The 22,937-nt window shown below is 48.7% G+C and overlaps 1 protein-coding gene across 4 annotated transcripts in view; it reads right to left on the reverse strand.

The window, feature by feature from the left end:
• Positions 1–22,937, reverse strand: part of pum (pumilio) — a 119,931-nt gene that overhangs the window by 15,068 nt on the left and 81,926 nt on the right. For 3 of the 4 annotated variants that reach the window (XM_055073876.2, XM_055073875.2, XM_055073874.2), the window contains exons 11-17: positions 20,230–20,508; positions 18,510–18,785; positions 11,631–11,760; positions 10,378–10,509; positions 3,563–3,821; positions 2,522–2,659; positions 2,085–2,416 (exon numbers count right to left, since the gene is read on the reverse strand). In XM_055073876.2, the coding sequence (XP_054929851.2) occupies positions 2,085–2,416; positions 2,522–2,659; positions 3,563–3,821; positions 10,378–10,509; positions 11,631–11,760; positions 18,510–18,785; positions 20,230–20,508 (1,546 nt within the window). The other variant, XM_055073877.2, reaches the window with a different exon arrangement.

The following is a 22,937-nucleotide window of genomic DNA, read 5'->3' on the forward strand; positions in this document are numbered from 1 at the left end:
CAACGGGCATTCTGCCTGGCATGCGCTGATCTGGCTTTTTGGTGCTTGTGTACTGCTGTGAAGGAGAAAAAGAAATGAGGGAAGGACGGAGAGAGCGGAAGGAGAGCTCAGCAGCGCTCGGCATTAATGGCCGTAATGGCGCATGCGCCGTGGCCCCCTCACACCCCCGCTCGCTTTTTCGCGTTGTCTCCCTCACTGCGGCTCCATTGGCTGCGTCTGCTCCGTACTGGCCTTCGCCAAACTGGTTTTCTCGTTCCTTCAGACATGTGGCTTGCGAACGTCACAGGGCGCCGCGCGCCAAACAACGGCGGGAGATGCGAGGGGCTTTGGGGAAAGTGCACCTTCCAGGGCGCGGCGCTGCTCTAGATCGGCCGTCGCCAAGCTGGTTAGCCATATGGTACGACTCCAAAAACAAGCGTTGCTTGTTGCAGTGCTTTGTTTCAGATAAAAAAACCTTAGTAATGGTTTCCACAGGTCGAGCAGCCTCTTCAAACACATTCCCAACAGCCAACGTGCCGGCGAATGCTTCCACATATTTCTGACCTTGGCGCCATACATTTTTTTTAACTCTTCAAGTGGATATTTCCGTTTCGAGCTTCTCTCGAGGTTTAAAGAAAAGGGGGGGGGCAGGTCAACCAAAGTTTTGTTAACCTTTACGAGAAGACACGAAGCTCCTTTTAGGGCAGCCAAATTGATGAGATGGCACAGGCAACCAACCCCTATCAAACCTGTTTGAGCCTTTCTCAATACAGTAGAAACAGCGTTTCTCTTGCTGATCATGACATTGGCATTGTCTGAGCACATAGCCAACAGGTTTCCAACAGGCAAATTCTGAGACTTAATTTTGTCCAGAACCAGATTTGCAATCTTGTGACCCGTTACTTCCTCTTGGATTGTCCCTATGCAAAGGCGGCAGCTTTCAACTCTACTCGTTTCTTTAACGAAATATGCCGCAACAATGGGGTAAAGCTGCGTCTCCCTATTGTTACTGCCATCCACAGCAAGGGAGTCTCCGTGTTGGCAGCCATTTTCCGAACAACTGACGTTGCCTTTGTTGATCCACAGGCGTAGCGTTTTGCTTCTTCGCACTTGGGAAACATCTTCCGGAAAAGCGGTCCGGCACGATCGCTGACATTCAGCGGGGATGTTGTGTTCAACTAAAACGCAGTGAAGAGGCATTCTGCACAAATCACACCGAGGTCGTTGCTGCGTACAAAACTTGCTAGGCTTGGCTGGCTGTCCGCGGTTCGCACGTATCCCTGATGCTTTTTCGAAGTGATGGGGACCTTGATGCCAGACTTGCCGCCATGTCAGATGTTCACATCAGGCACACGTGGTGCAGAATCCGAACCTCTCCCCTTCCTTCAACGGCACGAAGCACGAAAATTCTGCCGTGTACGATTTCAAAAACACTTGGAAGTACTGTCAGGGCTTCGAGCCCACCATTGCACTGCGAAGCCACTAAAGGCCAGAGTAGTCAAACAAAAGCCGAGGCCAACACTGCAGTGCTTGAAGCTGACTGAAATCTAAACCTGCGCGCCCACGCGAACAAAAGTTTGTGGGGGCGCTAGAGGCACTATCGGGACTATCGAGCTTTGGATATGGATTCGTGACCCCCCCCCCCCCCCAGTAGACGTCAGAAGTCACTACAACCTTGCAGCTGCTGATGATGCTACCACGTATACATATTGCCCTCTCGTGGCGGCGCAAGGTACCAGAGTGTAGTTTTACTACATATTCAATTTTTTTTTTGCAAATCAAATGTTTTCCGTAATATTTCAAGCAAGGCTAGCAAAATCATAAGACTGCTTGAAATTCATGCATTTTACGGAAAATTCAGAAGAGTTGGCAGGTATGCAATCAGCACTACGATGCTGATAAAGCAGATACAGAGAATTGCAAGGCGGATGGTGGACTAACCTAAGCCCACGTACTACAGCACATGAAGTTGGATTCAAGTAAATATGCTACATGCTTGTCATCACGAAATGCAGTTCAAATGCATCCAGAATGATCCCTCAAACACAGCCTTTCATCACATGCAACTGAGGCAAAATACATAAGCAACCGCATCCCCTACTTACCCATCAACGTAGGCGCACACCTCCTCAATCAGGAGGGCACGCTCTGAGCGCGAGGCATGTGTGACGCACTTCTCGACCACGTTGCTGGCAAACTTGTGCTGGGAGAGGGGCAGCACTCTGCCCCGGACGGCGGCCACGATGCGACCCTTGTCCTCAGGCCGGCCGTGCTCCAGTACGTGCTGTACCACGTAGTTGCCATACTGGTCCTGCACCAGCTGCTCCGTGTGCTGGTGGAGCTCCTCCAGCACAGGGCCTGTCTGCTCACCCGTGCAGTGCTCCAGTATGCGCTGGATCACCCGGCATCCGTATGGGTGCGTCGACAGACCGAACACCTGCGAACATCGATGCGAACAGTGGCATGTTTCACCAAATTGCTGGGCAGTTTGTTTACGTCTGCTCGACTGCCCCTCAATTGTCACCAGAAGATGCCTCCTCACCTGTCCTTGAAAGGCGTTGATGATAAATTGTAGTGCTGAGGGATCCACACACTCTATACACTTCTGTACAACATGGTTGCCATTCTGGTCTTTTACACATTTCAGCACATGGCCATCCAGCTCTTTCACGACCTCTTTCTGCAAAAGAACAGAAAAATTGAGAATGGCATGGGAGGGGAAAAAACAATCAAAACAAGAGCATGACAGCATTTGTCCTAGCTATTGGAACTGAAAACATGATTCCAAACTTCTAGAAGTAAAACCGAATCGCAATATAACAAACACAGATATAACTTCCTAAATGTTTTATGCTGATATTAGTGTTACGAAGATATTCTTATAATGAATGTCGGCTATGACAGAGGTATTGTCATATCGGATGCGACTACATTATAAAAAGGTTCCAATGTAAATGTGTTTGGGGATGTTCATCATATGACCTTGCCTCTCAAATTACAACACCACTTGCTCCTTTCATGTTTAAGACACCAGACTCTCATGATGCACTCTAAACAAATAGGTAAAGATGCTTATCGTGATAACGTTGGCGCCAACGACCCCCCGAAGAGATCTGCGGGTGCCAGAAGAGAAAACAGAGTGCACACTGGTATTTTTATGTGACATGTGCGGCCGGGTACTGTGAGGAAGCCACTGTGGCGGGCGCCTACTGCTCTCGATCATGCGCGGCTCGTGGCTAGAAAGCTCACATACAATTTAGCAGCCACGAAACGTACTATACAATCACAGTTTGGCAACGTATTCAATGTTAGTGCCGAAAGATAGTGCTTTCCAAGAACGCATCAATTGGCAAAAAAAGAAACGCAGCTATATTGGGCCATTTTGTGTGCTCGTCACGAATGAAACGGGATCCTATCAATCAATGAGGCCCTACTGTATGCATTTTTTCCTGAATGCCAAGATGTCAGCAATCCAAAGTCTCAGAGAAAATCAGTCAAGAGAAAGATACAGAATAAGAAAACATGAGAAAATAGGTCAAACCCTACCTCTCCTTTCCCTTCTTAATAAAATGTGTTTACACACCTGCTGATCGGGTGAGATGGACTCGAGGGCCTTCTGAATGACACGGCAGCCGTACATCTGCAAGGCCAGGGGCAGCACATGCCCCTTGACCTTTAGCGCTAGAGCCTGCTTCTGCTCTGTGCTGCCAAACTCAAAAAACTTTTGTATCACGTAGTTGCCAAAGACGTCCGTCATCAGGTTGTACGCAGCTCCTAGTATTTCCGAGAACACCAGCTGCTTCTCTGCCAGTGTCGCTCTTTCAAGCTTTTGCTGAATGAACCTGTAACCAAAGATGTTCAAATTATTGCAAATGTCCATGCAAATGCCACTCGTTAGGTATATCTGCCTAATAAATTTATTGGAATGCAGTTTAACTGAAAAAGCACGAGCTCTTCCCTGCTTGAAAATGCAGCCAAGGAACTGGCGCATGCACTATGCACAACAAGGTGATAAATGCACGACTGCCATGAACCTTGCTGCAAGTACAGTAAAACCTCGTTAAACCGTACCCGCTTAAACAGTAGTTTCATTTTAAAAGTAGTAAAGTCAAATCCCCGACTCTGCAGCCATTGAACATAATGTGTTTTGTATCCGCATAAACCGTACCAGCTTATTGCATACGCATCAGTTAAAACATAGCGTTTCAACTTTTCGGCGCGCAAACACGGCGGTGCGCTGTCTCCATCGGGCAACCGGCAGAAAAACAAGCCTGAGAGATCGGAACAACGGCCTCCAAGCGCCCTGTGCGTTTGCGCGTGAAGCCACATCAACATCAATATCATTTTGACGCCGTGCCAGAGAGTGTTGTGGCGCTGTGCAAGCGAGGACTCGCGTCGTTCCGAAGCTCGGATGAAAAAGACGCCGGGTGCTCAGAATCGAAGAAAAATTAGACTTCGTCCGTGCTGTCGAACGTGACACGAAAAATTCGGCGCTGGCACGCAACAGGGATCTGCTGTTGACTACAGTGTGTGGCATTTGGAATGCGAAGAAGTTGCTCGGCAGCGCTGCTGCGACCGCGAAGAGATGTCAGCTATGAGGTTCGACTTTTCGCCATCGTTGCCTCTGTTGTTGCCGAAGTGTCGACTAGCGACAGTGATGAGGACGACATGGAAAGCGACAGCACGGGCGATTCAGGCCCGACAGTGGCAGAAGCTGCTCGTTACGCCAGCCTCATGAATGCAATCGTCGCGACGAGAGCAGGGGAGCGATAACGTAACTCTATTCCAAACGAAAAGTATTGCAAACTCCGGCACCCGGCAATGAAAAAGGCGCCCCGTGACTTCTGCAGCCCTACTGCGCGCGTGCACGGAGAATACGTAACGCCAATGAGGAATCTGCCATGCGAGTGTTTGCCGAGAAGAGGGGGCTGGCTGAAAAGCTGGCACGCAGCTTCAGTAAGTTTGAGGCCGCTGTCGTCATCGTGCTAGGCCGCCGCGGCATCAAACGAAAATAACACTTTTGTCGCGTGAAGTGAATAAATACTGCATGTTATTTTCCCCCTTTTATCGCACTCTCTCTTAGTTCCGTTTTCGACAGGTAAGTGGGCGATCTCATGCCATTCGGTTAAACACTACTACCGTTTAGTACGTACTTTTTCCGAGCTCCGGTCAACTACGATTTAACAAGGTTTCACTGTACAGCCGACTCTCGTTATAACAGACACTGATAATCCAACGAAAAACGTCACGTTTTATCTGAAGTCCGTAATGTCCGAAACGCCTCACTTCCGAAACCTTGGTCACCATGTGTAACAGTGTTATTGCAAAGAGTGAGTAATGTACGTCCAAAGTAAATTTTAAAGAAAGTTGCAGTTTTGCCCGAAAGGCAAAGCATCAATTGTGATAGCAAATTAGTAGACAGCTACGCGAAGTAAGGATACAGTTGAGCCCGCTTATAACGAACCCGAGCATCACGCGGAATTCGTTCGTTCTATCCAGAAGTTCGTGGTATGTGGGCCACACACAAAAATTGACATCAATCAAAACAAAAATTTATTGAGAAAAAAAAAAATCGGTGATCGTTGTCTGCCTCGTCAGAGCACACCCAATGACGGCGGTTTCAAACTTGTTCAAAGCTGCGATGTGTTTGTCACCCAAGGCCTTAAAATACACAAGATTTCTAAGTGCCTCAATATGGCTCACTGCTGTGGTCGCGCTTACGGGTGCTGGCTCCGACAAATCGTTGTCATCGTCCAATGCTTTGGCGTCGCTTGATGCCCGCACTTCCCGGACGGCGGTCTCGTCGCAAAACGACTCCGCAACTTCAGCAGCGTCGTCCACATCAACAAAATCTTGCCAATCAAGATCGCAGCCGGCCAGGTTAGTGTCAACAACGTGTCGCCACAAGTCGTTGTCAGGCTGGCTTTGTTCAGTGTCTTCAATGCCTGCTTCAGGTGCGTCAGCGAAGCCAGCCTTGCGAAAACAATTCCGGATGCATTCGGGTGTCACTTCGATCCACGCCGCTTTGATCATTTCTATCGCCGAGTACAGCGAGACCTGCAGAGGCACATTGGCAGCGGGGCGATCAACTGCAATCAGCATCCGCTGCACAACGTTTCTGCACAAACGTTTCGGTCGTTTAAAGCATTACACCCATGTCCAGCGGTTGCGCTTTTGAAGCTACATTTGGCGGCAGAAAAAGCAACTCAACTGCCGTTAAGACAGCTTGGACATGGTGGGCGGTACAGTTGTCGAGAATCAGAAGAACATTGCGCCCTTTCTTTGCCATGCTGCTGTCAAAGTCAATAAGCCATTCCGCGAACAACTCGCGTGTCATCCACGAATTCGAGTTATGCCTGTAACGCACTGGTACATATGTGCGGAAGCAACGTGGCCTCTTTGATTTACCGATGACAAATGGCAAGCAGCGATCGCTTCCATCCATGTTGGTGCACAAAAGCACAGTTATGCGAACTTTGCTGTGCTTACCGCCAGCACATTTGTCACCCTTCATAGCGTGCGTTTTGCCAGGCAGCATTTGATAGAATAGCGCCGTTTCATCGGCGTTATACACACCCCTTTCAGCATAACTTGATACACGGGCCAAGTTTTTAGACATCCACGTGTTGATGTCTTCGTCGCTTACCGATGCCGATTCGCCGTTGATGGTCTTGAAAATAATTCCGTGGCGGAGCTTGACGCGATGGAGCCAGCCATTGCCAGGAGAAAAATCTGGGAAGTCCAGGAGGAACGCGAAGTCCTTTGCTTTGGACAACATCAGCGGCCCGCTGATGGGAACATTGCGTGCTCGAGTATCAAGGAACCACTTTAGAAGCGCGTCTTCAACGTCTGCATATGTGGCTTTCCGCAGGCACTTCCTCATCGCGGAGTCCGTGGCAGCACTCTTGTAGATTTTGTCCTTCTCTTTTAGTATCGTGGATATTGTCGATTTTAACAAACCACACTTTTTCACCAGTTCATGGTTTTTTGCGCCTTGGGAAAGGTCTTTCAAGATCAACAGTTTCGTGGCCAAGTCCAAAGCTTTTCGCTTCACTGTCGAAGTAGACGCCGGCGAATCTGCCATCTCGGATAGGCACGGGAGCACACCAGTAGGAAACAACGCCGACAACGCTAGCACAACCACAAGTAAGAAAAATACAGTCCCGCAGTCGTGCGAGGTGTGAGGCGCGGCGTTAGGGGGGGGGGGGGGAGAAGAGGGGGTACGAAAGCACGTGCTACGTTGTCAATTGGTGGAAAACTTCGCCGCTGCCCTGACGTCGACGATGGCGAGTGGGGTCCCGTGGCGAATGAGCTGGCACTTTTGACTTGTGTGTTCACGTTGCTGATGCGTGCTGGGCCGGCATTTTTTTTTTTCTCTCTCTCGTTATCACGGCGATCCCCTCGCCACATCGCCGCTCCTCCGGCGAGACGCCGCGGGAAAGCCAATTCTCGGAGCGTGCACAGCACAGGGTCGGCGGATCTCGCCACGTGGAAAGTGGTCCGCGACACCAAGGCGTTCGCTGTAGCCGATTGGCTAGGCTCGCGGGCGTTCGTTGTAGCTGAGACCGAGCGCCATAGCCTAAACGTATATTTTGACGGTCACGCCGGACTTGTTTGTGATAAGCGAGCGTTCGTCTTAAGTGGGGCCGTTACAAGTGGGCTCGACTGTAGTAGTTTTATTGGCCATATAAAGTTGTAAACATTAGCTAACTAAATTAACAAGCACGATGTCACGCACGCACAGATAAACATGGATACATCTTGCTCCATGACAACGGAAAGTCGCTGTCAAAACGTGAGGGTGAGGAAGAGCGGCAGCAACAGCGAGCGAATCCGCCTCTTTCGTGTTCCTGTGCTGCCCTCTGACGCACACCGCTGGAAACGTTTTGGAAGGGTGTCGGGGATTTCGCCGGTTGAATTGTGTACCTGCGCCCATGCTGTGTGCGTCAGTTGTGCGGTTCGTGGATCGGAATTAATTATTAATAGTTTCTCCGGGGCAGCACGTGGTTCACCCATCGAGTATAGTGGGTGAACAGGCCCGAGTGCGCTGTTGTGGTAATAGCGCGGCCAATAAAGGCACGCTGAGTTCCGTCTGTCAATGCGGCTGCCTTCAGTTCGTTGTCGCTGATGTCTACGATTGCACATCACTTTTTGTATTCCTTTTACACATTCACTAAACATTCCGCATATTCAAGAAGCCTTTGAACGCAGCCTTCCACATGGGATTTGCCAAAGCGGTGCATTTGTTTATCTCTACAGCTTCAGATCGCTGTTTCGGTTATTGTAGAAACGGCACATTGCTGATGTGAAATAATCTCAAAACGTAGCAAAACATAGAGAAGAGTCAGTATGAACGGCCGAGTCCCTTAAACAACTGCAACTATGATCCAGACACATATAAATTACGGGCTGTTACTACTGATTCTTCCTTTTGTTTAACTTTGTCATACTTACAGTTTGCGCGTGCCATAAAGTATCACTAGAGACAACTTATAGGCCATGTAGTTCTCTCGCGAGAACGCAGATGCCATCGCTGACACCACTGGCAACTGAGCGAGATTATGCTGCTGTACCGAATGCACTGTCTCTTCTTTCCTGTTTGACATAAAGGGAAACAGTGCTTCTTTGGAATTAAGAAATGTCAGCATAACGCATAACAACATATACACAGCCACCATCTACGGGAATGCGACCGGCAGCGTTCAGGAACGGTGACCAAAGTACAAGATGTTGGCACAGCGCTGTGTCGCTGCTTGCTGCTTATTGCGTACGTGCTGTGCGAAGTGAAGAGTAGTTAAATCGCTATAGGGCCACAACCTAACTATAAGAGCGGTTTCCGTCGTCCTGACTGCTTATTTTTTAATGTCGAGCTCCATCAGTAGTGGGCGCACGAACTTGACGGGGTCAGGCCGAACCCAAACTTTGCTAAACAGGATCAACATTGACTCAAACTTCACGTGCACGGCTTGAGAGGACTGAAGCTCGTGCATTTCAACTTTGAAGGCATGTCGATGCATCTTGAGCGCGAATAATTATATTTCCAAGTCAATGAGCTGCAGCTATCGCATTGTCGGTTCGATGGCTGATCACGTAGGGTTCGGTCAAGCTATCACGGTTGGCACGCTGATTTTGTCGGTGCCGTCGACACGAAATCTTGTCACGCTATATGACAACTCACACCCGTCGGTTGCGTCGTTGTCGGCCTATTACATTCAAATGGTCTCAGTGACACAGTGCTGAATAGTCGGCCAATCGTCGGCGTCAGCGTCTTGTCGGTCTCGCATCAACCCAGTGTTACCACGCCTTAAAAAAGTATGTGAAGTCAGGCAGGCGCTGCCACCACCTGCAACAGTGGGCCGACGCTGCAAGAAGCCCGCATCGGCAACGTGTTTTTGAAGTGTCACCCAAGTGTAACGTAGGGGATTATCTATAAATTTGACAGCCGTCAATGCAAGGCGGCAACTACGTGGTTCACGGTGCAGTCCGGACCAAGCCCTGGCCCTTTTCTGTTTCAAAGTGAAGTTCAGTCTTTACACGTTTTTGGCACCACACCGACGTCGAGGTACCAGCAGAGTTTCAACGCGGTACATGGCACGAGCGTTTGCAACAGCGCGCACCCAAGAGCTTTTTTTAAATTCCGGTGTACTCTCCCCCGATATCTGGCCGCACGGCCGCGTGCTCGTCCCTTCCAAAACGTTTTGCGACTAATCCGCTAGGGAGGGCGCGTGCGCCGTGAAAAATGCGGATTGACCTTCGTGCTGTCTTGCTTCAACGTGAACTAAACGGCGAAAGTACAGTGCATACGAAGCTACCAGCACTGGGCACACTTTGTCCACATCGCAGAACGCTTTCAAGAAATCACAGCTTTGCCGTGAGCAGCAGCCATCTGAGTAGAATGCCCTCTCCCTCACCTTGCGCACAAAAGCCAGTGCGCTTCCACCCCGCTTTCCTCCCTCCCTCGCACGCACAATATTGTGCCATGATCATCGACTGACCCTCTCAAATCAGTTGCCAGCCTGCGTCAACACAGCTAAAGTCCGTTTCATATGCCCAATTTTGACAAAAATTGCCACTAATTTCATCCACTGTAGACAATAGTCCGTTGTACCATGGCTCGTTAAAAGTGAACTTCGTTGCATTAATCAAATAGAGCAAACTAAGGTTCAAATATGGTCCGTTATATCTGAAGGCCTGTTGCTCGTGGGTCTGTTGTAACAAGCGTGGAGTGCAGTACATGCCACTGTTGTCCACTAGCAAACGGAACAACCAAGTAGATGAGACTGGTGGAGGCAAGTACGGCTAATATGCAATGCCTTTGGGCTGACAGTTTGGGCAGCAGAGGAATTATTATCGCATAAGAAAGAGACAATGAAAACTTCATTGCTGAGAGAGCCCTACCTGGAGCCATGTTGATCTTGGGAGAACTCGACTATGTGATTGGCCAGGTCTCTGAGTTGTAGGTTGGGGTAGCGGTTATTTCGGAAGTCTTCTAAGAGGCGGCTGCGGCCAGGGGGCTTCTCCAGGCTCGAGCTGGAACAACAAAGTGAAACAGCAGGTTCCATCTAGTTGTCTCCAAGGAAGATAGTTAACAGGTGAATTGGTATTCAATTACCGAGGCAAGCAGTGCAAGAAAACGCAATAAAGGATGGACATAATGCTGAGCCTGCCTGTGTTATGTTTTCTAAACTGCTTGCCTAACAACTATTTTCAAAATTGTGTAACTACTGCTACTATGAAGTGAGCTGCTACTATAGATTTGAATTAAATTCTGGGGTTTTACTTGCCAGAACAGCAATCAATTTAGACCGGGTGGGGTTCCTAAATGTGCACCCAACACATGGTACGCAAGCGTTTGCATTTCGTCCTCATCAAAATGCAGCTGCTGTGACAGCTGCTGTGACAGCTGCATTAAGTCCCGGTAGCTGACAGCTGCCGGGACTTAATACTGCGCCCTCGAGTTTAGCAGTACAACTCCAAAGCTACTACACCACCACAACGGGTACAATAGGTTTCGAGCTATGCCCTTGTTTTCACTGCGTTTAGTAACGAAAACAGTGTAGCCATAATGCTCCATTCTCAGTTATTAGGCAGCACACTAAAGTAATACCCTTTGACAATCACTGACAATCACACTGCCTTACTCTTGCACTCAGGGCTATTAAGCCTTGTTATTTATCTGTACTGACTAAATGCATACCTGCCAACCTCTGAACATTAAAACTGATGATGTTTCTGGAGACGTTACAAGGGTGGTGGGTAAAAGCAAGCATTTCAGTAAAGTTCTGCCTGGGTACACACCTTCCATGAGATACAAGCAACACATAAATTTAATATCAGTGACTTTCTTCGATATCGATTTCACCTGCTTGTGGAAATTCTCTGGATAAACTTGCTCGAAGCAAGATACAGCAAAACATCTTCCCACTGGTCAGCCCCACAAAGACAACGATGCTAACATTCCCACAGCAAAACAGGAAGAATAAAGTGCTTCAACACATCTGTGCCATCTTCACAATCGAGCAATGCAGATAAAAGAAAGTAAGCACGATTCTGACACAGCAGCTATAACTACAGCGGACTGTTTCCGAGAAGAGTTGCGCATCCCTAGGAGGTGTAGTCAAACAAGCCAGAAGAGATGAGGGGGCACTCACTTCCTCTGGAGCGTGCGGCCGGGCACCAGTGCATTGGAAGAACCCAGGACGCTGCTGAGTGGCCCATTTCGCACCAGGTACTTGGCCTCAGCCCCAGGTGCAGCCGACATCATCCGGCTCCCAAATGTTCCTGAATTACCAGGGAGCAAAGCAGCATGCATGAATAACCTTGCAGGATGTGAATCCATTGCTTTAGCAACCTCTGTTGTAAAATGCAGCCAGTGGTGCAGAACACATATAGATACATGTAAAAGGTGAAGCAAAATCTGCCGTATTGCAGGATACGGAGTGTACCATCATAAGAAAGCCACGACACCTGCCTAATGCTAATCAGGCATCGAGCGCTTGGTTCCTATTAAAGTGCCGAACGCGGTCACGATCGAAGGGCGAATACAAAATTCCCGCGGATGCAGCCGTTTTCCGTCAACCACGTCAAGTAACCTTGGAAGCAGTCACGTGGTGTGCGCCGCTTGCGCGCGGGGGCTCATGGGTTTTATCGGGTAGTCGCGCCACCGCATTTCGCACGTGCGGACGTTATTGTGCGTGTGCGATTCTGTTCTTTGTTTCGTCGCGCTGTGCGCACGACGCGTTGACTGCAATTTTTTTTTTGTTGTGAGTGTGGTGTGTGGTCAACGGACGACGACGATGTCCCGCCCCAAGCAGTGTAAGTCTCTGACGCTGGAGAAAAAAGTCGCGTTAATCAAGGAAGTGGAGAAGGCGGGAAGATCGAAAACAAGCATCACCAAAGAATTCGGCATCCCCTTGTCGACGCTTTCGACAGTTTTAAAAAATCGGCAGAAGGTCTTCGATGGCTTCGAGCAAAGTTTTTCCAGCGAGCGGAAGCCGATTCGGGCCTCGAAATTCCCGGACGTCGAAGCAGCACTCATGCTGTGGCTCCGGAATGTCAGGGCAGCCAACTTTCCCGTGACAACCCAAATGATGATGGAGAAGGCCGACGCTCTGGCGTTGCAGATGGGCCACACAGACTTCAGTTGCAGTAATGGCTGGTTCGGACGATTTAAAAAAAGAAATAACGTGGCCTCGAAGCCTATCCACGGCGAAAGCGGTACTGTTGATGAAGGGGCTGCAGACACCTAGCGCAATCACCGCCTCGCTGAGCTGCAAAAGGCTTATGCGGACAAGGACATTTTCAACCTCGACGAAGCAGCACTGTTCTATAAGATGCTGCCTAGCCGCACATACACGCCGAAGGGAGAAGCGTGCTCAGGCGCTAAGCAGCGCAAAGACCGAGTGACGATACTTTTCGGAGCCAACTCCACCGGCGATGAAAAACTGCTGCTGCTTGTTATCAGTAAGTCGCTCAATCCAAGGTGCTTCCGAAATGCACGGCTCCCGAGAGATGCGACTTACCGCGCCAATAAAACGGCCTGGATGACTGCAGCGCTCTTTGAAGAGTATGTACGTGCTCTTGACCGCAAAATGGCAAGGGACGGCCGGAAAGTGTTGTTCGTTGTGGACAACTGCCCCGGCCACGGAAAAATCAACAACTTGGAGGCAGTCACGCTGGAGTTCCTGCCTGCTAATATGACGTCCGTGCTCCAGCCGATGGACCAAGGAGTCATTGAGGTTGCTCGCAAGTTCTATCGGAAGTCTCCTGCACCGCATTTTGTGCTCATACGACAGTGGTAAGAAGTACGAAATAGATTTGCTGGGTGCAGTCCACCTGATCGCCGAAGCCTGGCGACAAGTACGTCCATTGACGATTGCCAATTGTTTCGCGCACGCAGGATTTTCGCGCGCCGAGAAATCGCTCGAGCCAGACACTGACGAGTTCAGTGATTGCGATGAACTTTGCGACGAAGTCCGCAAAGCTGCCGGCTGCGCCAGCGATGCCGAAGACGGCGAAATCGGATTTGAAGAGTACGCGCTCTACGAGTCTGACGTGCCCGTTACCGGAATGTTGTCCGACGCCGACATTGTTCAAATGGCAGTGAACGACGGCGATCACGCTGACGAAGAACCACCTAGAGAAGTGCCGACAACTGCAGAAACAAGGAACTTGCTACGTTTGCTCCGCAACAAAGTTGAATGCAGCGGCGGCGAACAACGGCTCATGCGGTGCATTCAGCAGCTCGAGGACGCTTTTCTCGCGCCGAATGCCAACACCAAGCAGGCAAGCATCACCAAGTTCTTTTCAAAACAATAAAATTCAGTTTTTCCTGGGAATTCTGCGTTTAGCTCCCCTCGTGCTGTGGAGCGTTTGTTAGCAGTGCTGGTTATCACCGGCTCTTTCAGTGACCCGGTCACTGAAATTTTCGGCATTTTGCTTAACTCGAAACTCTGCTTATCTCGAAATTTTTCCCGGATTTTACAACTTCGAGTTAACGAGGGTTTACTGTATGAACAATGTGGTGTGCTGCAGTGCTGCATAGGTTGAGCCATGCCGTGGAGTACGTGTAAACCTAGCAGAGTCAGGAAATTAGTGAAATGAGGAAGCGGCTTTCCCGTTGTTCCCAGGGCCTCGTGGCAGCGAGTCACAATCACTGAACTCTTCAAGACGGCCAAACTTGACACAAAATAGAGTTGATGTCAGACTTTAAAATCAGTCTTGTGCTTGCAAAAGGGTATGCATCAGGCCATGCATCAAAACAGGATAATTTCTTGGTGCGCAACATAATGGCAATGCTGACCTACCAATAGCAACCTGCTCGGTTTGGCTGAGCCCTTTTTACATCTACTTGCCACTTGCATTTTCCTTAGATTGACTGCATATAAATACATTTCCTATTCATTTCCTTTTATATATGGTGTAGTCCAATAAAGGTATCGGGATTTCTTTGGTCAACACGGCTCTGAGTCACTTGTGTAGACGTGGCTAGCGTCTGTCAGCACCCTTCATCGTACAGTTGTTTATAATCTGCCTTTTTCACGCCCTGCCCTAGCAGATTAGTTGTGAAACACTTTGGAAGGGATGCGTATGCGGCCTGATATCGAAGAAAAGTCTTGAAACAAAAAAGTGCACGGACGTGCACTGCAGCATACACTTGTGCAGTGTGTCACATTGCAACTCCACTGGTATACTTGAATCTCATTAATTCCAAATTCCAGTTTATTCCAATTGAGCTTCCCTCCTCCTCTTCTTTGCAACTACACTCCCCAAGCCCCCCCTCTCAACACCCTCAGCTTTGATGGTATCTGCATGCGCCGGCCTCCACACTGGCACCGCTGGCCAAGTGCCAGCTTAGCCCGCTCCCTGAAGTATCATTTTCTGCCAATATCGGGAACCGAGCATTAGCTGGCGTGGGCAGTTTCATGGTCCTCTGTCACTCTGTGCTTGCACGCCGCGTTATTTCGCGACTCGCACAGTTCGTGCATCGAGCTATGGTGCACGAATACTTCAAGAACAGACCCTTTTAATTCGAACTTCTTTTAATTCAATTGTAGCTCTACGTCAGTGAATTGCTGAAAACGTGTAGTGTAAGACTGCAACTTCACTTTAAAACAGAAAGCTGCCAGGGCTTCGTCCGGTCTGCACCATGAACCACGTAGTTACCGCCATGCTTTGATGGCTAGTAAATTTATAGAAAAACCCCTGGTTACAATTGGGTGACACTTCAAAAACATCACGTTGCCAGTGAAGTCCTTTTTTGCAACATCGGCTTTTGTTGAAGGTGGCAGCCGTGCCTGACTTCATGTACGTGTTTGAGGCGCGGTAATACTGGTTTGATAAAAGGCCTACAAGACACTGATGCCGACGATTGGTGGACTACTCAGCACACTGTTTCACTGGGACCATTTTTATCATAAAAGGCCGACAATGATGGACCCGAAAGGCACGAGCTGTCATATAGCGCGACAGGTTTTCTTGTCGACGCACTGACAGAATCAGCGTGCCAACCGTCATGATCATTTGACCAAGGCGCACGCGATCAGGCATCGACAACGCGATAGCTGCAGTACCTTTGCTTGTATATATAATTAAACACGCTCAACATGAGTTGAAACATGCCTTCGAAGTTGAAATGCACAAGCTTCAATCCTCTCAAGCCATGCACATGAAGTTTCCTGAAGTATTCTTTTTAGCAAAGGTTGGGTTAGGCCTGGCCCCGTCGAGTTCGGGCACCCGCTAGCGGTGGAGCTGAACTTAAAAAATAAGCAGTTATGACGAAGGAAACTGCTCTTATAGTTCAGTAGTGGGCCTACAGTGATTTGATATCAACTACTGTTCGCTTGATTCGCATGGCACGTACACAATAAGAGACTAGCGGTGACACAGTGCTGTGCCAACATCTGTGCATTACCGAAGCCCGCCGGTTACATCCACTACGCAGATGCGTGGGTTTGTATGTTTTATGCTGACACATTTCTCAATTTCAGAGAAGCACTGATTACAACTGCGTCAAACACGAAACGAGAGACACCGCATAAACAACCAACTTGCTCAGTTGTGTACCAATTGTGTCAGTGATGGCATCCATGTTTTCACGAGAGAACTACCGTATTTACTTGCATAATGATCACACTCGCGTAATGATCGCACCCCTCAATTTTATCGTCCAAATTCGATTTTTTTTTTCTTTCTCATGTAAAGATCACACTTACCATCTGTCGAATGCTGTCAAATGCTATGCGAACGACTCTTCAAGACATACCAAGCAGTCTGCATGCGCCAAACATTCTTAAGGGGGGATGCGGTTTTTACATCACGAAAAACGGCCAAAAAATTGATTTCTTCAATATCCTGTTTTCAGTTTCTATAACTATTTTTCTATCTGATTCCGAAATATCATCCATATAAACCGGTAGAAGTGCTTTAAAAAAATTGTTTCATCAGCCAAGGTGGCGAAAAATTTTGCAGAAATCAAGAAAGAACAGCATTTTTCAAGCCACAATATCTCTGGAACAGTGCAACTTAGCGCCGCCATCTTGGTCTCGTTCGAAAGTGAATTTTTACGTCTTCAAATTTGCCACTTCAGCCATCTCCTCCATACAGAAACAAGCACACAAAAGGAAATGATTGAAGGTCGTGCCGGAGTCTGCGATTGGCCGCGCCTGCCACGCGACTTCAGCGCGGTTTGCCTTTGGTCCGGTGCTCGCATCGTCTGCTCAGCTCTTTGCACCTCGCGAGCCTGGAAGTCTCCGCTCGCTGTAATCTCGACGTGTCAAAACGGGTGCTACGCAGACATTGCGGTAGCATGACCGATCCCTACGTTTGTGGACGTCTCAGACCCACGGCAAAGCATTCAGAGTATCGGCGACATGGATTTCGCGACCAAGATTCGCATGCGGAATCCTCGGGCATGCGGCTAGGCCTTTCAGCACTCGGTGTTTCGGAATTGATGACCGAGCACATCGCGCATGCAATCTTCGTACTGCGGCTAAGCATTTTGCGCATAGGAGTCTCTGACTCGTCGATCAAGCACATCGCACGCGGACATCTCGGGCCCTCGCCTAAGCATGTTGTGCATCGGCGCAGCGCGAATAAGAGCATCGAGTGTCGACTCCTCGAGCCCGCGGCTAGGAATTTCGCGTGTCGGCACCTCGGACTACGCGACTAAGCTCATCGAGTGTCGACTCCTTGCATCTGCGGCAAGGCATTTCGCGCGTCAGCACCTCGGACCCACAATATTGCGCATTCACTCTATTATCATATTGTCAAGCCAGCTAGTAACAATATCTATCATACACAACCTTCATAAAGAGAACCTCATCATGAGCTCTGTTCACTAGGCCCCTTGGGCTGGCACAATATCTGGCTGCAGAAGTGATCGAGACATCATACAAAATTACAATTCTCGAAAGCACCTAGCAGATGCATATCTATCACTGGCTCTCTGATCCTAAGTTCTACATCCATTGTCAAGTAAACATGACCTCTGACTGAAACATGACTGAAGGTTCTGAAACTCAGAACCTTCAGTCAGTAACATGGTAAATTCTACCAATTGAAAAAATGCCACACAGTCACACATTTAGTATGGCCATTCTTACAAAACATTCAGCTTCAAAACGGTCCCGTTTGTATTGCTGTAGATTCACTTCAGCAAAAGCTACATTTGTTTGAAACTTCAAATGTGTTTATTTCAGTTCGATGTTATTGCACACCGTACTCAGCCTTACAGGTGTTTTTTCTGGGTTGTTCTTGGCCAAAAATGACAAGGGTGGTATCATTTTATTCGCATTGAAATGATCTGGGGGGTGATGCCATTTTTATTACTCTTACACCGTCATGAAAATTACATTTAGGTATAGTACTCGCTGCTAATTAGAAAAAAATTTTCATAATAAATGCAATATTGTTTTCTTGTCCGTTGCTTCCAAATGAATAAAGATAGCATCACCCCCTACAGTAGGTCTTTAGCAATGGTGTCATGCGTTTAGTTTTTGGTTTAGCAAGATGCAATTGTCAAAAAGCCCCGTAACGAGTTTGAAATTAATTTCACTTCAGACCTCAATATTTTTTGAACTGCTACAGCTATCAAAAATCTAATCACAGATTTGAAATCAGCACGAAAAATTACCCCAGGCAGTGGAGTTAAGGATTCAGCAAACAATAAGAAAGATATTTTTAGGAACCATGTCCCCCCTTAACGAGGTTTCACTGTACCCTCAATAATTCAACGTTCGGTTAATTTGGACATTTGTTTCAGTCCTGTGAAATCCAAATTAAAGACGTTTTACTGTACTTGCATTGTCTTGAAATTAATTTGGCCTTTACTGGACACATAGATTATAAGATTATTGTTGTTGATATGACAACCAGAAGCAAGCTCTATAAAAGTACTAAACTGCTGGGCTAGTGGTGCAGTTCATAAAGGCAAATAGCTTTCTGTACGACTACAGCACTCTCCTTCGCAGAAAAGTTACGAAAATCTGGCATTTTAGGCTAAAATAGTAAAAATTGTCAGGTGTGCTTACCTAAGCTGAGGTTGGAAGAGGATCCATTGAGGGAGGGTGGTGGAGGTGTCAGGCTCTGGGGCAGCATGCCCACTGGGCCTGGAGAGGCCGCCACTGTGCCGAGGGCCCCATAGAACTGGCTTCCCTTGGCACCCAGGGGCCCCCCTGCTGCTGCCGCCGAGTAGGCAGACTCGAGGGTGGCAGCAAAGGGGCCCCGACTGCCTCCCAACATGTTTGCCCCACCATCACGTCGTTCCAGCGAGTCCCGCCGAGGGGATTCGGTGCTCCCACCTAGACCTGCAGCAAATTGGTCCAATTCCAGTCGTTTAAGCACGTGCAGCTCTGAAGAACCATTTACACAGGGGAGAAATACACATTTTCACTGCAAGGGGAACATGTCAGGAACCAGTGTTACCTTGCTTTTGTCAAGCATAGCAGTGGTTGGTTTTAACACCCCAAAGCAACATCGAGTCTACGAAACACTTTAATTTTACGAAATCTACCAAACACGTTAATTTTGACCACCTAGGATACCTTACAACATGTGCTCGCACTTGAAGCACAAGCAGATTTGCTTGCAGCAGATTTGCCCACTGAACTAGTTGCTCTGGCCAGCAAATTAATCAGTAACCTCCCACAGCTCTACCTACCTGAGCTATTGCTTTCTATCAAAGAATGTGCTCCAGAGGCATGTTTGCTTCAATGTCATCAAGCAAACTGCGAGGAGAGAGTAGTGGTGTAAGCAGACCGAGAGTGCTCATTTCATTTTCAGTGCTCATCACTCATTTCAAATGGCATGGCCACAACTTCACAGACCTATGCTGACATGCAACACAATACTCTGCGACTCGGCAGGTGTTGAAGCTGTCCCCACTGTTCTGTGGTGTTCAGCATAACCAAAGTGATCGCCAACTTGCTCCTTACATGGCTAGTCTGCCATAATATCTCTGCCGGTCAAAAAGCTAAAGTTCTCGATGCTTCAGGACAAGATGGCCATTATCACCAGAACTATGAAAAGGCAGGAAGATGATGGACATTGCCAAGGAATGCATACCTATGATGTGGGTTTGTTTACGGAGCTAGAGATGGTGGCTGCAGCATGAGCTGCCACTATAATTGAGAACTGTTTCACGCATGCAAATTATGGTGCCACCCAGAAGGCACATGTACAGATCTGACGTCACTAGACAAGATTTGCCTAAAGATGCAGATCATTTCAGTGCTGCTATTGCTGACAGACACATGGGGGCACACATAGTGCTGCCAACAACACTGCTTTCAGATCATGTTGGTATCAAAAACTTCGTTAGCACAGATGAAGACACAAGAAAGCGATTGACAAAGCCATTATGGCGAGCCATCATTGCCATACCATCATAAAGAGCGAGTGCAAAACAGATGATATTAAGACAGAGACGCAAACCATGTAGAGAAGACGACGAACCAGCAGGATTTGCTACACACTTTTCACACAATTAGGTTGTTTTTAGGTGCACATGACGATGTGGCAATGGACTATTTGCTGGGTTTCATTCTGCAGCAACTGTAACAACGGTAATGCGGCCGCATTCTTTTCAGCGTGATGCTCTTATTCATGACAAGCCAAGAATGTTGCAGTAGCTCGCTCCACACCAGCCTTTCGTCCTCTTCCTGATATGAGAAACAGTAAGTACCTTACTGGTGTCACTCCCATGAACATGTCCCAGTAGTTCAACAATGAGCATGCCAAAAGTGCACTCACCGATGCCCACGGGGCCAGCAGGTGATGTTCCAATGGGTCCGAGAGATGAGGATCCTCCATAGCCGACCCCCAGACCAGATGCAAATCCGCCGGAGAAGGCAGATGCACCAGCACTCGGGTTGTAACCACCTGACCCAGCAGCCCCAAATGGGTGGCTAGATCCCCCAGTTGCTGCAGAGAAGAGACCCGATCCCTGGGGACCTTGTGGGGGGCCACTGCCAGCTGTTGCTCCTGCACTGCCGGAGCCTAGCAGACGTAAGCTGCCACCATTCAAGGACCCTGCATAATTGGAGAGGGAGCATGTCAAAGATGCAAGGCACAACTTATGACATTCACACCTCCTCGAACGTGCATGAGCACTGTGATGGCACTGCTGCAAAGAATCAGGCACTTCAAGTGCCATACACAACGGCAATGGCTGCAAATTGTGCTCGCGAGCTTTCCTTTATCCGCAAGTTTTTCTTATGAAAACAATGTACAAGGCAGTATTTTCACCTAAGAGCGACATATGGGTGCAGACATTGAATTGAGGAATATTGGTGCTTCATTATGAGCAGTAGCCAGATCGCGGGCACTGTTGGCTGCAGATCCGATGGCCAAGTCAGGTCCGTCTCCCAGTGGTCGGCACATTGCCTGGCTTGCTTGTTTGCGTTTCGCTACTGTCAGTGTCAAGAAAGTCAAATGTATTGTAAGTGCAACATAATTGCATTAACTTTGTGCCGATGAACATAAGCTCTTTGTAACAAGCATGTGACACCCCCTCGGGCATAATCTTCAGTGGCCCGCCAGGCTTGGTGGCCTGCCAGGCTCAATAGGAAACATTGATTATCGCACCCAATAAACACTGACGACCACAGATGCTTGACGATCGGTCATCATTCATCACCACCACGCTGCTGAGCGTCTGTCTAAAGGAGGGTTCCTCGAGCCCTCCCTCGTTCACGAACCCGGGCGGATCGTGAGTCTTTTTTACAGCTGTGGTCGGATCGCAACTGCCACCAGCCCCGGCTTCGGATCCAATGACCCTGCGAGCTAGGCGTGCCAGCTCCCAGCCATCCGTGGCCGTCACAGCGGAGCCACACCAAGGACAACCTTGTGGAAAATTTGCCGCTCGCATAGACAAGTCTTTATTGACAGCATTTACAGTCACCGACTGATTTTCCGGACTCCAAAAATTCGGACATGCTCGATTATTCGATCTGCTTCGCGGCACCGCTATTCTCCCCATAGACCACAATGTATAATAACTGCCGAAAGTTCGGACACCTTGCAACCTCTCATCTGATTTTTTGGACACTCCTTGAGCCAAGTCGATCGAGAGCACCATGCACCGACTCTGACCGGTGCATGGTTCGACTTGCTGAACACCATTTTTGTTTTGAACGGAGCCTCCTTGCTGCCCCACGATGTGGCGCTACTGCAAATCCCCGCTCATCATCATCGTTTCTGCCTGGTTCGATACAGTGGTTCTACAGCAGTTCCGGTTTCAGCTTAGTAAGCCATGTCAAGACAATCCACCAGCTGATTTGTTTCTTTGCGCACGACGCTGCGAGTAGGCCATGTTTTCGTTTGTGCGACTGGTGTCGGCGTGGTGGTGTTTGCTTTGTGTGCTGTATCGAGGTTCCGGTGATCCAACGCGGCATACGGAAACATCGCGTCAAGTGTCTAATGGCGCCGACAGTGCCCGCGCAGACTGCACTGGGGAATGCCGGCAAGCGGGTGCCGGGAGGCCTAAGATTTGTCGCCTTCAGATGTGCTCCCTACCGACGCGGAAAATGTTCTGCCGAGACTTGCGCAGTGGTTGCGTGGCGATTCCGGACAGCGTCTCATTTGATAGTTTCACAGGTGCTGACACTGCAGTACTGACATGCGCAGAACTCGACGACGGCGAGATCATTCGTCCGGTTTCTGCTGCACCGCCGGACGATGACGCACCATGTGCTACGCTGCTGCCGCATGCGGAGCGTGTACACGCTGACTGTGCTTTCAGCCGCCTATAGTGACCGCACGACCCTCTCCAAGATTCAGGCTTATCTGATTGCACATAAACAGAACAGCGTGAAACGGCGCATTCACGATTTCTTCAAGCCTACTGCTGAGCCGGAATAAGTGCGTGGAAATAAATAAAGGACACCTGTTCATTTGGACATTTTCGCAGTCCCGTGAGGTCCGAATAAACGGTCAGCGACTGTATTTATGTAAAACAAAAAAGCTGTGCAAAGATGTTTGTTTCCCCCCTTCCTTGCCAAGTATTCCAAACGTGTATGCCGAGGCACCGGCTCTGGACAAAGCCTACATGCCATTTGCTCATTCACACCATGTGTGCCGAATCGTCGCATGCAGCAAGTTGGATTGCGACATTTTGCATGACGGATCGCTTGCAAATTCACATCATGTGTCTTCACTTTAGTGCTCACACATAAGTACAGTCGAACCCTGTTATAATGAAGTCACATCAGCCACGAAAATGCCTTTGCTATATCCAAACAGTCATTACAATCATAGACGCTGATAGCACAGAACATTACTATAAGCTCAATGCCTAAGAAACAGAAGAGGGATGCCTTTGATGGGGCGAGCAAAGGGTCCCTTGCAAATTTTAAAGGTCCGTCGGCATCTTGGCGCGCCGATATGAACACGGGAATGTCAGCACATAAACCCGCTCTGCACCAATGAGAAGATGCAACCATGTGATCGGTGTTATCGCA

Source organism: Dermacentor andersoni, chromosome 4, assembly GCF_023375885.2.
Source record: "Dermacentor andersoni chromosome 4, qqDerAnde1_hic_scaffold, whole genome shotgun sequence".
Lineage (NCBI taxonomy): Eukaryota > Metazoa > Arthropoda > Arachnida > Ixodida > Ixodidae > Dermacentor > Dermacentor andersoni.